Source organism: Lissotriton helveticus, chromosome 9 (genome assembly GCF_964261635.1).
Source record: "Lissotriton helveticus chromosome 9, aLisHel1.1, whole genome shotgun sequence".
Lineage (NCBI taxonomy): Eukaryota > Metazoa > Chordata > Amphibia > Caudata > Salamandridae > Lissotriton > Lissotriton helveticus.
The window spans coordinates 69,362,407-69,378,917 of record NC_136070.1 but is presented as its reverse complement, the minus strand read 5'-3'; the positions used below and the strand labels follow the sequence as shown (position 1 = coordinate 69,378,917).

Genomic DNA, 16,511 nt, shown 5'->3' with positions numbered 1-16,511 from the left:
GGGCTGAAGCCCCGTGAGCCCAATGGGTGTTGCGCGCCTGGTACACGTTACATAAGAAAATGAGGATTACAAGGTGTAGGAGTCACATGTCACCGATACCAGTACACAGTATATTTTAAGAGTGCTTGGTCTGGCATAGCAAAAACGTAGGATTCAAAACGTACCACAGTGGTTGGGTTGGCTTTACTAATAAGAATGTATTTCTACCTAAAATGAACACTTTTTGCCAACATTAGGATAATGAAAGACTGAGGAAAAAACCTAACATTCTAGTCGATAACCTGCAGTTTGCATGCAGCTCTTCGATGACAGTTCTTAGCTCACTGTGCTATATTAGGGTTGTAATTTATGAACTGCAAGTAACGGGAGGATCTCTGTGACAAAAGCAGTAACTCACTGAGCTAGCCACATAAAATACAGTATTGTTATGTGCATGGGACACATTCTTTGCAGCAGGCATATTAACCGTCTGCACTACTCTTTAATGAGTGGAAAGTGCCACTTGAAAAAACTCCATCTCTCTCCAGGAGGAACAGTAATCGCTAGAGTTATGTTAACATTTTTATTGTTGCCTGAAAAATGATGTACTCTGCTGCAGGTGCTTTTTGAACCTGTGTTTTTTGGGTTTTTTAATGAAATTTTATATAGGGTGAACTTGACTACACTGTTCGCACCGTCTTAGAGCCGGCCCGGTATGATTAACATGTGTAATGTTAAAAATGCACACCTGTACCTGACAGCATGTTCCTATTGCATCTTAGTTTTTTCAATCAGATCTCCCATGCCACACTGCTCTATGCACATCACCTCCCTTTATACAGGGGCGCAGCTGTCATTGGTGCAGCAGGTACAGTGGCACCAGGGCCCAGAACCCCGAGGGGCCCATTGAACCCTGACAATCCTGTATTTTACTACCCTCGCACCAAAGGGGCCATTTTCTTTGCTTGCACCAGGGCATGTGGCATTCTTGCTACATTACTGCATATGAAAAGCTCCTGCTGCAGGAAATCAATCAGGATTTGTAGAGCGTCTGCTACACCCCTGAGGGTCTCGAGGCGCTGTATAATCTCCGTGAAGCCCTCCACTGCTTCTTGGAGCTAGGTTTGAGCCATCTAAAATACCCCATAATAAACTATACCCCAGGGCTTTAAGTGGGCCGGGTCTCACCGGTGCAGAGCACCGGCAGTTTTTTATAGGAGGCCTCGAAATGGGTCTCTATCGGGTTGTGTTTTCTGCCCTGGCACACGCGGTCCGTTTTTTTCCAGCCTGTAGTGACAGCAGGTCCATTGATGTGCGCGTGCTCACACTGCTCACTTCTCACTAGTGGAGAAGTTACGGCCCAGGTGAGCGTTGTAGAGGGAAGGGAAATCCTTTGAAGAGAGTCATTTTCTTTCTGGATTTCCCTTCCCCTTTTGAAGCACAGGAGCAGCAACATCGTCGTGTGCCCAGGAGTTTAAGTGGACGCTTTTTCAATATTATATACAACAAGCCATAGTTGTTGCTTATTTATGTTATGCAACTAACAACCATTGACAAAGCCAATGGCCCTGGTTTGTTGTAGGTATATTACTTGTTGTATCATATATCTGGGTGCAATGACAGAAACAGCAAAATATTGCGGCCCACTATGCCAAGCACAGATTTTTAGTTTATGTGTTTTAATCTACGCCCTTAATTACATTGGCCACGCCCCTTTGAGAGCCCCCCAGTTTCTTCATCCCACTTAAAGCCCTGACTATACCCACCCCTAGGTTCTATGTTGTGGCATGTTATGTGGCCTGTGTGCTCTGGGCTGCGGCCCGCGCCCTGGCCGCGAGCCTTTGTTTTGATCCACCCCCGCGGGCCCGGGCAGGCCGCGCGCCCGCTGTCCTGGCGCGAGCCGCCGCCATTCCGCTGCTCTTCCAGGGAGGTTTAACCTGGGAATCCTGATGAAGAGCAGCGCGGAAAATTAAACCAGCTGCACGAGGAAGTTAAATCGGATGATTTTGCTTCTTTTGAGGTAAATCCCTTCATAATGAGGCTTTCATGTTAACCCCTATGTGGCGGCTGCATTGTGCACTCTCCTGGAACCCTATATGCAAAATATATATAAACCCACTCAAGAGATTGCGTTCCAGCAGAGCCGAAATGCTGCTGGTGCTGAAGTGGTTAATGCGCGCAGCATCCAAGGGAAACCACGCGCAGAAATGTGGTTGCCCCTGAATAATAACCACAGATTATCGATGGGACAATATCCAGGATAAAGTATCTAAAAAAAAAGATCATGTTCAATATATTGTCCCTCGACATTCTAATTTCACGATATTATGGGAGTAGATATTCAGCAGTACAATCCATAAATGTAACTTTAAATGTCATAATTTGAGTGCAATGGATATTGGATAAGCAAAGGTGAGAATGGAGAAAATTATCAAACATCAGGCACAAACAAGTAAGTGCCTGGATGTCCCCGCGGTGATTAGCAGCGCTATACAAATCGACTGATTGATTGATCCCCAGGTGACTCCAGGTCATCGGAACACCATGATGGAGTCCCGGGCTTTTAACAACCTAATGCATTTTGGGACTTGCAGTCCTGGTTTTCACCCAATTGGGCCAATGGACTACGTTGCAGGTGTTTTGATTAATTTTCACTTCACACACACATTAACACCCCCCCTTTAATGCTTTATCTATGTTACTATTTCCACAAAAATTAATTATAGATAAAAAGTCAATTTAATAGTGATAACAATCATTGCTATCATAATCAACAAATACAGCCGAAGAAAAAAACATACATGAAATAAAAAATTTAAAAAACAGTTTTCTTATACATGCAGAGCATTTCCACAGATCTTTTCAAACAAATTGTCCTTGCCTTTATTTTTAAATGTGATATGTTCTTTTATAATAAGTTGTTACACTTCTCCACTCAAATGTCTAAGTTATGTTTTCATAAAGTTTGGAATTTTCCATTGTTGTTTTTTTTTGCCAACCTAGCTTTTTTTTTTCTCTGTAGCATGATGACATTTCAATCCCAATTTCCTGAAGTTTCTTGAACAGCAATAGTCTGGGGGACATTGTCAAGTTCAGCAGCAACGTTTATCTTCAAAATAATTTCCTGTCCTCATTCCAAAATCTTATGACCCTGTCTGGGCTGTTAGCAGGATTCCAGACCCCCCACCCCTGCACAGTGCACTAATGCCTCATAGGAGTGAATGTTTACAAAAATATACCTGTAATGCCACAGCTTGGCTGTTTACTACATTCATACTGGTGAGTTGGCATGTTACATGTGCAGGTTACTATGTAAAACGACTGAGCTTACTGTCCTGTATGGGGCAGGCTAGAGGCAGTTTAGGTGGCAGGAGCTAGAGAGACTAATACAAGGACAAGCGTTGCAAATTAACAAATTGTCTCAAAACTCACATTTTGCACTATGCCATTTAAGCTGCTAGTTTTTAGGCCCGTCCAACTCTTTTAAATGCAATTTTATTACTGTAATTTTGTACCTGTATTGGATGATATTGTATATATGTTTTAAAATGTACTGTATTTCTTATTGGTAGTGATGAATTGTGCTTTTATGGATATTCTTATCCGAATAAAGACTATTTGATTGATTGATTGAAATTAACAAATGGAGCACGCCCTATGTGACAGGAAACTCGATCTTGGAATAGCACGGCCCTTTTAGGCCTTTTGTATTTTCCAAAAATATGACTATACACATGTTGGCCTTTTGGTCAGCCTTCTTTAGCTCGCCATACTTCAGCTTGCGAGTGGCTTGAGATATTGTCCATCACAGCTTGGATGAGCAAAGATATATTTTGTTCTCTCCATTTTGCTATTGGTTGTTTGTGCGTATCCTTCCGCCTACATTGGGTTTATCAGGGACTGGTTTACATCTGAAAGCATTGTCAATCATTACACTTTGTGTCACATTCAATTAGTTATGTCACACATGCCTTTTATTAATATATCAATTTTATTCTTATTTTTTTTAACTGTAACATTTATTCTTTAGATGCCTCTCTGAGTTTTCAAGTTTGTAGCTACACACCGTGTGCGCCAACTGATTCTGAACTTGGTGGTCTATTTAAACAATTGTTTGGATTGTATTTCATTCTTTTATCATTCATTATTTAGTTCCACATTTTAAATCAACACGACATCCACTATGTACAATACTGTTCCAAGGTGGCTGCCACATTTAAAATAAATGAGGTAGCCATCTTGGATTGGTAAAACAAAATTACATTATTTACAATGTTGTTCCAAGAGGTTTACCTTGTTTAAAATAAATACAGTGCAGTGGCTAGCTTGTAGTGGTATTGTGAATACTGTATCATAGTTCACCATTACAAGATGGTACCTCACTTAGAATCAACTAATCATCATAGAGGCCATCTTAATTTAACTATAAACCCAGCATTGGCAAGAGTCAGGACTGGCTTTAACATACTAACACACGGAAACACATGCGTACAAAAGTGTATGCTTGTTTATGTCTATGTTTGCATGCATTAGCACATTGAAGCCAAACTAGACTTATTGGCTTTGCCATTGCTTAATGTCCTTGTGGAGGGGCCTTTAGTAAAGATACACAGCAAAGATGAGAGTTTTTGCTAAGGTAAATCAACTTTATATATAGATTTTTTTTGCTGTTTACTATCTACTAACTCTTAATTCAGTGTATGTGTTCCTAGTCTCCTCACAGAGGCCATGTTGTCAGGCACACTGCTGTTTTGTACAGTGACGCAGAATGGCTGAAAGTAAAAAAAAATAAACATTATGATGTCGTCAACGTTGGCCGACTGCATCAAAATGGCTAAAAAATTTAAATTCATAAACAAAGCCAATAAATCTTGCATAGGCGAGACCTAATGGCTTTGCCAGTGCTTGTTGTTTTCTGTTGTGTTCCGGACAGACTGAGTAGCTGCCCGCAGAGGGTCTGTTCATGGCAGAGAAAGGCACTGCTTTATATAGTCTCAAACAGGGTTTTGACATTTCTACAGCGTACACTGGCGTGCTCATATTTTTGTATTTGGAACATGGGGAGCGAAACCACCGAGTGAAATGGAAAGCAGGCCTGTAATGTATGTGTGGAAGACTGGGAAGAAAGCACAAGTTTAATAGTCATTTTATGCGATACGCCACCTCTGCACACACTTCTCACGCTGCGCCAAGTTTTAGGAGCTGGTGCAGAACCCAATTCATTATGTTCACTGGGAATGCACATACCAAACAGTCATATGCGTCTAATGACAAAGCAATGAGGCTTGTTGTATTTGTGGACACGAGGGTGGGTGTTTTCATTTTGCAAGATGTTTTTTAGAAACAGACGTGCAGTGGGAGAAGAAGAAAAAAAAAGTGCCCCAGTCCCAGCGTGAGCTGTGGAAGGACACTAATCATGAAAAGACAATCAGTGCATGGTCCATGCTCCACGGACGAGAGAAACAATTGAAGAGAAAATGAAACCAACACTCACTGACCAATCAGGAGCCAGCAAATAAGAGTGACACTGAAGCTAACGAATGGTAAGTAAAGGGCGGGCTCCAAGTCTCCTTTAAGTTAAAGCTAACAAAATGTCTCGCAAGCGACGATGCATGCATTGTCTCAGACAAGATCTAAAAAAACACTCCATTTACATTTCCAAGTGCCCTTTATATGCTTTACTTACAATAATATAGCTTTAGGAGAGATCTAAAGCTCCTTTTAGTTTGTAGGTATAAGGATCTGTTTAACTGGGCACCGCACCGACACCCACTGACCATGCACACAACCTGGTATTCATCCTGGACTCCTCTCTCACGATGACCAAGCAAGTCAACGCCATCTCATCATCATGCTTCAACACCCTGCGCATGCTCCGTAAGATCTTCCGGGGGATCCCTACCGGAGGAACTATAAAGACGGTCACCCAGGCCCTCGTTACCAGCGACTAGACTACGGGAACGCTCTATACGCAGGAAGCACAGCCAAACTTCAGAAAAGACTCCAACGTATACAGAACTCATCCGCACGACTCATCCTCGACATCCGACGCCACAGCCACATATCAGCCCACCTGAGAGACCTGCACTGGCTCTCCGTCAACAAAAGGATCACGTTCAGGCTCCTCACCCACGCACACAAAGCGCTCCACGACATAGGTCCAGAATACCTCAACTACCGCCTCACATTCTACACTCAAACATGTAAACTCCGCTCGAACAGCCTCACCCTCACCACCATCCCACGGATCCGCTGAACCACCGCCGGAGGAAGATCATTCTCCTACCTGGCGGCCAAGACATGGAACTCCCTCCCCACCCACCTACGACTGACCCAGGACCACCTCACCTTCAGGAAACACCTCAAGACCTGGCTCTTCGAGCAGTAGCGGCACTCCCTCCCCCCTCCCGTGCCTTGAGACCCTCAAGGGTGAGTAGCGCGCTTTACAAATGTATTGATTGATTGATTAAGGGGCCAACCAGTGAATGATATCACAATAGGTCTTAAACCCCAAACAGGCGTTATCAAACATAGGAGTATATCCTAGAATGACTGGCGCTGGTGATTGTTAGAGATGCAGGACTGGGTAAGGAGAGCTGTTATTTGATTAACTGGAACTGCTCTTTCACATTGAGGGGTTAGAGTCAGAAGGAAAGTAAAGCAGGGTTGAAAAACGAAAACAGGAAAGTAAGCCCTAGTGCGTAAGTGAAAAGGCGGGGGAGGTTTACGGGGGATGGGCAGGTCTCCTCTTTGGATCCAGCGGTGAAAGTGTCCTAGCAGCAGTCCATTTCACAAGCAGCTGGTGTTCAGGGAGAGATATTTCAACGAGGTGAGATGCTCTTTCATCTTCCAGAAGCTCCAGAAAGTCCACACATTAGGGACTCCTTATTTTTAATCCAGATCTCCCCACTGCACAGAGACTGTCACAAGATTGAAAAGTTGCAGCCAGGACGGCCAGGTGATAAGTAGCTTGGAAGGTAACAGCTACAAGGGAAGCGATTATCTTTCCTGAGCATGTTCAGCCTGGAGCTAAAGAGATTACGAGGCGCTACGGTAAGCCTTCGAGGCTCTTAAAGAGATTGATATCCAGGGGCGCACAGGACCGTCTCATCTGGCAGTCCAAGTGGGGGAGGGGCCTCAGACCTCACTGCATGCAGTAGAAGCGTTGAATAACATAGCATTAACACAACATCCAATAACAAATTGCACAGCTGCCTTTGTCTGCTTTTCAATGGCAACTGTGCACTGTATTCTATGTGTAAGATTGTGATTGGACAATGCAGTTAAGGTGAGAAGCCAATGCCTCTACAACATACAGAACCAAGGTAAACAAAGCCTGGGCATGGTTTTCTCACCAGTTAATTCGTTTACTCTCCGACTTCCTTCTTGCAGTGAACTATGCACAGTTGTTCTTTTACCCTGACATTCCTTGATATAGGCAACAGGCATTGGCAAAGACAATAGGTCTGGGTTTAATGTGCTAATGTTTGCAGCATAAGCACATTAAAGCTAGACAAGAAACGAAAGCTGGACCCTATTGAAGGCTCCATTGCCTTTCCTAAAGTCCTCTTTTGGTTCTATTTCTAATGAAAAAGGACTATACCCCAGATTCATCATTGTAATGTTTTGCGAGTCCTTAATAGCGATTATTAGGAAATCGCTATTAAAGACTCGCAAAACGGCATTCATGTAGAAATCGCAATTATTATTGCGATTTCTACTGCCTCCTTATTTGCGATTCGCTAATTGCTAATCGCAAATAAGGAATGGCTTTCCCATGCATTCCTATGGGCCTAAAGGCCCATAGGAATGAATGGAGAGTCATTCCTTATTTGCGATTAGCAATTAGCGAATCGCAAATAAGTAAGCAATTTCAAGGGTGCCAGAGTGTCCAAAGGACACCCTGTAGCACCCCTGAAATGCTCATGTACACAGGTGTTGCACACACACATGTCCTAAGGACATGTGTGTGTGTAACATACAACTTAAAAAAATGCACTAAAGTGCATTTTTCTAAGTTTTCGCTATTTACCACGAAGTCAGACTTCGCGGTAAATAGCAGCCCCAGATTGCGATTTTGCAAATTTTAAATGGTTCATGAATTGCATTTAAGGAATCTCAAATTGAGATTCTTTAAATGCAATTCATTGCAATTTAGCGATTTCTAAATTTGCGATTTTTGCATTTGGGATGATGAATCCCAAATGCAAAAAAAGCGCTCGCAAAGGGCCAGATTCACAGAATCTGGCCCTTTGCGAGCCGATTTCCCTTTGATGAATCTGGCTGTATGGTTATAAAGTAACCCTTCATGCGGTTCGATGCAAGCACTCGAGTGGAAGCAGGCGGACACATCCAAATGGACAACATTAGGGGAAAGATGAATACTCCACTGGGCTGAGCCAAGACATGATTGATAAAGTCTCAAGCCAATTGCTGAAAGGGGCTTGTTAAAGAAAGCCAATGAGTAAAAGGGCCCGATCCCTAAGCCCACTCATGTATGTATATTGTAAGCATAAGTCTGCATGACTGATGCTCAGTCAACTCAGACCTCAAGATCACCAACATGCTACTTAGTTATTTCTAGCCAGGTCTGGTGGCTTAGTGGGCTAATGTGTCCACTGCAGGGGCCTGTGTTAGGCCACATGGTCACAGGTGCAGATCCTGGCAACTCCACTCATCCTTCTGAGGGCGATAAAATGAGGACCATGGAGTTGGGTAACGATAAACATCTGTTATTTAGCACCAAGCTGCCCAGGGGTGAACGTACACTTTACAAATACACGTTATGTTTCTCGTTCTTTGTTGAATACAGCATCTGTATGAAATACCCTGGCCCACGACTACAAGCAAAACTGGGGGCATATTCTCAAGAACAGCGTTAAAAATTATCGCTGGTTTAGCGGCAGAAAACTGCCGCTGAAGCGGTGATAATGGGCTTGATAATATGCCCTGGAAAATTCCAATATAAGTCCTTGTTCTGGTGTGAACATGGGCTTCTATTGGAATTCTCCAGGGCATATTAATTATCGCCACTTTAGCGGCAATTTTCTGCCGCTAAACCGGCGATAATTTTAACGCCGTTCTTGATAATATGCCCCCTAGTGTTTAAACAGTAAATTGACTCAAATTAAAATAGTTACATTCCCAGTTCGTCACACCACAGTCTACTAAATGATACTGCAACATATTCCAGTTGCAGCATTCAGGAAACATTCCCCTGTTTGAACCAAAAAGTCATTTTATGCAGTAAGAAAAACATAACTGGATGCTCCTAGTTGGGTTTACAAGTCTATAATGCCAAGAAAGTTTTCTACTGACATGAACCATGAGACCAAACCTGGACCAAGACTTGATTAATGCTGCCAGCACCCCATGACAGTGTTGTTCGGTTTTAATTGAGAAGCATAACTTTTTATATTGCATACTTTACTTCAACACGCCATGAGAAATGTTCTTCTTGCACATTCTCAAGTAACATTTCTCATATGATTTATAAAACCTCCCAAGAAAGCTACAAAAATGGCACTCTAAACACACACTACTCTGCAGGAGGTGTCTGCACTATTTCCATGTCTTAACTTTTCTTTCAGAACTTTCACAAATCTTCAACACTCAGGACTGATTTTTAAATTCAATTTTTCTAAAGTCAGAGGGTGTCCAGCGTCAGTGCAGGAAGGCTGAATCCATGCCAGCCATTTAGAATTACCACTAACTATGCAAATGAGCTCCCTTTATTAATGTCTGTAAAGCTCATTTATGTAGATTTCTTAAAATCTTACAGAGATCAGGCCTCCTGGACGTACGTTGGATACCCCGCTCCATAGAGACACATCACAAGCATAAATAGTGACAAACCATGCTCGTTGGCTCCAAAATTAAGATTAACGATATACCGATCAAAAAGGTAAATTGACCCGGCTTACATTAGCAAAGAAACCAAAAGCTGCACATACTACATATTGTTTCTTAAAAAACATAATCCTGAGTGGAACCAAAGGGTAGTGCCAGTCAGTGCGATTGTAGTGGCAATACTACCCTACAGCAAAATGTATTACTCAAAGGCTTCATTGTTTTTTCCTAATTAGAACATTGGAATGTTGAGCGCTCCATTGAAGACAATGTAGTGCTCCCGGCTTCTAATGGCCGGTAGAAGCCCGGAGCACCAACATTCCAATGTTTGTTCACTGCTGCTTCTGTGAACAAAGGCCTCATGGAGACCGAGGGGATTTCAACCCGCTCGGGTTCCGTGAGGCATTTGTATTACAAATTAGAACATTCTGCCCTCTAAGGGCAGTGTGTTCTAATAGACTCAAAGCCCTCCGTAGTGGGCTCTACCGGCCATTAAAGGCCCACTCCCTTGTTAAAGGCCAGAGCAGACGCTGGAGAGGGCCTTTATTGACTGGTAGAGGCTGCTACGGCGGGCTCTAAGGCTATATTAGGGCTTACCCTAAAAAACTGATTAACACAACTGTAACATTCATGGAAACCATGGTATTACTCCACATCAGACATTCAGAGACACCAACCCCGAATGTTTCAGAGAGTGCAAAACGCAGCAGTTCAGCTCCTACTTGAAGTGAAGCAGTTCTAGCCTATTGTGTCATCTTAGCTATCCTACTATCACTTTTGGGTCAAGTCTCTATGTGCTGGGTATAGAGCTTGGGATGAAACGGGGGTGGAGTTTGTATCTGCCAAGTTTATGAAGTACCAGCCTTGAAGATAACTTCAGCAATCATTGTGTGGACTCTGCAATGTGCCTTCCCCTTCTAAACCCAATATTGGGGTACAGCACCCATTTAGAACCTTTAATGCTACTCTCTCCACCCGCCATGCAGACCCTACGAACCGGAACTGCTGCTGGTAGTTCCTTAGAGAGTAGCGGGTTGAACAGGCGCCCCAACGGCCTCTCCGAACAACCATTGCATGCTGTAACAATAGCTGGTGCTTTGGTTCACTTATACGGCTCAGAGCTACGCCAGAGAACAGAGCGTACTAGGAAAAGTTTGAGAACAACACCATCTTATGACTCTAATATCAGCACAGCCTCTTAAAATCCCAAAATACTTTTACAGCTTCAGAAACATTCCATTAAAATAAATCACGAGGCAGGGATGGAAGAGCCTTAATGGGACCATGGGTCTCGGGCACTGGATGGGCAAAGATTTAAGTGACACTCGCTGAGAAGAATGGGTTACAAAAAGGACTATCAGGCTGATCAGATCTATAATCAATCAATATCAAGGGACACAAAGGAAAACGATCTATTGTCACACCCTTAGACCAGAACCTAATTCTGCAGGGCCTATTTTAATATATTCATATTTAAAATTGGTACATATCATAAGTTCTGTCTTATAGATCGGTTTAGATTCATCTGAACTCCCACAAAACAGTTCTTCATCAATTAGCTAATGTCTCCAATGAAGGGGGGGAAAGGGGCCATCAAGAAGGCTGCTTCTCTCCTGTGCCTTAATTAATTAATTAATTAATAATAATAGCAACTCATATGACTCCGCTACTTTGAGTAAACGCTATTCTGCGCAGGAACATTTGTTTTAGATCTGGCATTAGACAAGACCTTTTAGTTTAACTAAAATTAAATGTATAATATATTTATAGTGGCTTTTAGCCAATTCTCTTCATACACTGGTCTGTTTTTGTATCAAATAACATTTTCTTCTTCCCACTACAGCATACAGCATGAGGCAAAGGGTCGGCCCACTTCAGCCATTGGCTAACTTCTCTGTGAGTGACAGAATTCTACTCTTTGACAAGCAGCACATCCTCACATAAAGTAGTTCCCTCTAGAACCAGGGACTGCTACAGCAAAGTGTGGTTTTTTACACCCAAAAACATTTTGATTTTATCCATAGTGATTTTGTGTAGATTGAAGAGGGCCAAGCAGCTTCCCTAACAACAAGGTTTTACGAAAAACATGAATAATCAAAGTCAAAAGGCTGGTAGCCAAGTCCAGTCCTGTTAGATTTGCCAGTGCTTGTCTTGTGCTGCAGCCAGTAGCTATTTTGAGACAAGTTATTTTGAGTGCCTGCCTTGTAATCTAACATTCTCTATTTTTTTTTAGGAACTGCCTGGAAACTCGGAAATATGGTGTGCCTATTCTGGTAAGATTTCGAGCTTCATCAAAGAGAGAGATGTAGAAACACACAAGTCAAATGCAAACAAGATTTCCTTTAGAATGCATGAAAAAAAATGTATGTTGCACACTTTAATTGCACATTTTGAAGGAGATTTCAGCTAGAACCGTTTCTTTTTAACATTGCATCTTCAAAGGGAAAACTGCATGCATGAATATTTAAAAAAGTAGGAATGCAAAGTTACAAAACACTCCTCCCCAAATCGTAACACTTGGAAATGATTTTTGCCTCAGGAACAATACTTCATTAGACTTCTGAAGACAGAAACTGCAGCTTTGATACAATGCATCCAAAACGCCAAAGCAAAGAAATCAGCTGCCTTACCTTCCTGTAGACAATCATGTTGGGGGTGGTGTCCTCAGGGTCAGAGGGCGCCACGGCGCTGGGGTCACCTGAAGCCTGCGCCATCCTTCCAGGCCACACTTGTCCTGCAGAGACAAGAATAGCGGTGAGCGGGAGATATTAGGACACAGCACCGAGATAAGACGACATTCCACATTCAAAGGCAGGGGTGCCAGCCCTGGGGGATGGCACAGCAGGCTGGGCTCAGATTCCATGGCAGGGCCACTTCCAAAACAGGAGATAGGGAAAGAGGCACGGGGACGTGTGCCAAAGACGGCACTGAGTGGCCACTTTAGGGAACCTGGCTTTTTAATAACACTTCGATCTAAATTTTCTCTCTGCTCCTCAATATCCAGCCTCTACTGCTCAACCTACTATTTTTTTCGCTACAGCGCTGGGACGCCCTTGGGTAGCCATCGCGCTATAAATTCTCTTTCCATTCCATTCCATTCCATGAGAGGTCATGGGACAAGCGCACAAGGGTGACAGGACAAGGCCAAGGGAAAGAGATTGTATTGTGCCTGTAATCAACATAATCACCTCCAGAGGCTTGCTAGGCATGGCTAGAAGTCGTGTTTTATCTATTTATTTTATTTTATTTTAATTATTATTTTATTTTATTTATTTATTTTGTTTTTGCAAGTTTTATTTAGCACGGACATGGCCCAAAGGCATCAGAACGCTTTACACAGTAGCAGGATACAGGGTAAAGCAAGTTACAGTTACAATAATTAAATTCAGACATTAGCATCGGTCGCTGCGACCAGGACAGATGCAGTAGAACAGTCAATGGTCCAACACGTTTCAAGCAACGATTAAGATGGTGGTGTCACATTACTTTCTCCCTTGTGTGTGCAGAGGCGACATGAAATACTGAAAGTTTGGTTTCACATAGCAGGAAGCCCTCCAGGACTACCTTTATCTCTGTCTGCCTGTCAGCCACCACTAGGCACACAATAAAACAAGCAGTGGAAATGTAATAGGTCTCGCATTTGTTGGAGTTGGAGCTATTGGCATTATAAATGCCAATGTTTTTAAATATGTAATAGATATGCCCTCCCCACCTTAATAATAATAAGAACCCTGTGATTTAATTTTTTTTTTTTTTAATGTAGTGCACCTGCAATGGTGCCACAGCGCTGGGAATGAAAATGGCAGTTCAGACTCCAGGTTAAAACAAGCAGTGTTGTGAAGGTGCAGTACCACAGGCTGTCACTAGGCGTCCATTGGGACCTCTTTTGGCCACATATGGTACTGCACCCTGCAACATGGCTAGGCAAAGGATGTGGCACAGTGGTGAGAGCTGCCAATTGGGGAGCTGTGGGTGTTTTCGGGTCTGCTGTCAGGCTCAGCATCCTGTGATAATGGCTGATTGTTTCATTTCCCTGAGCCCATGGCTAGGTGCGCTATATAAATAAAAAAAACGAGCAAAATACCAATGGCCTCAGAGGGGTGGTGGGGGCTGCACGCAGTGTTGTGGAAGGGATGAGGGGCAAACAGGGCAGATTAAGGAATATGAAGCAATGAAGCAGTGTCAGAGCGTTTATAAAGTAAAAAATCAAAACAGGCCTCGGAAGGGTGGTGGAGGACTGCGAGCAGTGTTGTCGGAGGGGGAGGCAGGGGAGGTTATAGGATATGAAGCAAGGAAGCAGTATTGTGGAAGGGGCGAGGGGGAGGCACTGGAGATAAGCCATGCTGAAGTTTCATTGTACAAGTAAACAGAACAGTTAACAAGCAAAGAGGCAGCCCAACTAAAAAAAGAGTTCTCTCTAAGTATAAATAACCTGAGCAAAAAGAATGCATGTAAGAGGGGCAGTCCTCATAGGAGGATACAAAATTCCAAAAGGAGGGACTACTAAGTGTATTCACCAATGAAAAGCCAGCATTTCTAAAGGACAGCAATAGGAACCAATGTAAAAGATAGGTCTTTTTTCAAGCCCATATCCTAGATTCAGCATGTCTCGAAGAGACAGCACAAGCACTGCCTAGGCGAGACCTAAAAATAGTACAGTGGTTACCATCTGTGTGTCTACCTACAGTAAGCCAAGCCTGCATATCGATAGAAGTGTGTACAGCCTCGTGTTTGCACCAACTACAATGTAAATAGCCCAATGTTTTCTGCTTGTCCTTGTGGCAATGTAGAGGCCTATTCAAAAAGGGAAATTAACTTGCAGATTTACTCATGTGTAAACGTGTAAACTTACTACTGCACCTAGTAATATCTTAACATTTTGTTTGCTATTCATATTTCTGAGCGCAAATTTACCACTAGGTGCAGACTTACATGTCTCCACTCCCTCTAGTAACCGGGTGGAGTCTGCTAGAACACGGTTCATGAGTGCAAAGTTACTACTGTTAATATTATAAATGTAGGCAGAGTTCTCCGCCATGGGGGCAAAAATCCCCCTAGGGCACAGATATAGAAAAAACAATAAAGGTTGGCATTTATAAAAAAAAAAGTCTAATGTAAAATAAAAATGTAGTTGAACCTAGAATTAAATATTTATATGTTTCAACGCATTAACATGCTTAATAAACAATTACATACATAAAGTAATTAGATTTATAATTATCATATAAACTAAATATATAACTTCACTATCATTTTTATATTTAAGTATTATTTAGTACAATTTAAAAACAACATATGGCTAATTACTTTTAACTAATTTTGTTTTTGTATTAAAAGTTTGTCAATTTAATTAAATAATTTTTAAACACAAATGTAAGTATTAACTTACAAAATAGTTGTCATTTTAATATAACACACTATGCTCACAAAGAAAGCACTATCAACAGTGCTGAGGAAATCTTTACCACTGTGAAAGGCTTCACCTCTGTGACAGCACGCTAACCCAGCATAACCCCCTCTCAGGACCTCTGCACTCAGCTGGCCCTATTCTTCAGCAACAAGATCACCAGCATCTATGACAACTTCGAGCCACGACCGGCCCTTTCACCCTCGCTGCCCTCCTGACCAGTCTGACCACCTGGCACACCATCACCACTCATGAAACCACAACAACCATGCAGTCCATGCATTCCGGAGCACCCTCGAACCCCTGCCCTCACCACGTCTTCGTCAAAGGGCTGGAACCCATCAGCGCAGCACTCACCATAACCCTGAATGACTCAACCTCCACAGCAACCTACCCGTGTGCCTGGAAACATGCCACAGTACCCCCCCTCCTCAAGAAACCATCAGCTGACCCGAAGGCGCGAGCCAACTATCAGCCTATCTCCCTGCTACCCAACCCGGCACGAGCTGCATAGAAGATGATAAACAAATGCCTAGCCGCCCACCTCAGCAAGCACCTCCTCGACACCACTGAATCTGGTTTCAGAACCAATCACAGTACACAGACTGCCTGCATGGCTGTCACGGGCGACGTCCGGGTGATCATGGCCAGAGATAACCCTGTGGCCCTCATTCTATTGGGCATAAACAGTCCCCAGAAAAACATGCAATAACCCTACACACACTGATTTAGGTACTACCTAAAGCATGATGTGACACAGAAATATTACACCAAACTAGTACGTCAGTAGAGCACAGTAAAACAACTCAACAAAGACAAAATTGACTTTAAAAAACATATTATTTTTATTCTAATAATAATAAAAAAGAGGGATTAGCCTCCACAGTTTAAAAACAATGTACACTCCATATACAGAAAACAGAAAGTCGACGCGGCGTTTCGGTGAATTTTTGATGTATCACCTTCTTCAGGACAGTTTTCTATACAATAAAAAAATTAATTCTTTACAGGCTCAACATTATACTGACGTACAACTACATAGAAAAAATGTTTTAACACAAAAGCAGATTGACTCATACATAATACCCCCCTCCCTGATTTCACAGTCTGAGTTAAGGTTAACATGTTGTATTCAATGTTCCCACCTTCCACAATAGTTGCATAAAAACCCAAATAAAGCTTCTTTAATTTTTGATATGATAACATTAGACAATTCATATCCTGACGTACTCGTATTGTGTAATATTTCTGTGTCACATCATGCTTTAGGTAGTAC

The 16,511-nt window shown here is 42.6% G+C and overlaps 1 protein-coding gene across 2 annotated transcripts in view; it reads right to left on the bottom strand.

The window, feature by feature from the left end:
• Positions 1–16,511, bottom strand: part of RGS6 (regulator of G protein signaling 6) — a 1,203,707-nt gene that overhangs the window by 964,406 nt on the left and 222,790 nt on the right. For both annotated transcript variants that reach the window (XM_078659475.1, XM_078659476.1), the window contains exon 2: positions 12,459–12,562. In XM_078659475.1, coding sequence (XP_078515601.1) covers positions 12,459–12,542 — 84 coding nt within the window. In that variant the 5' untranslated portion in view covers positions 12,543–12,562. The remainder of the gene's footprint in view (positions 1–12,458; positions 12,563–16,511) is intronic.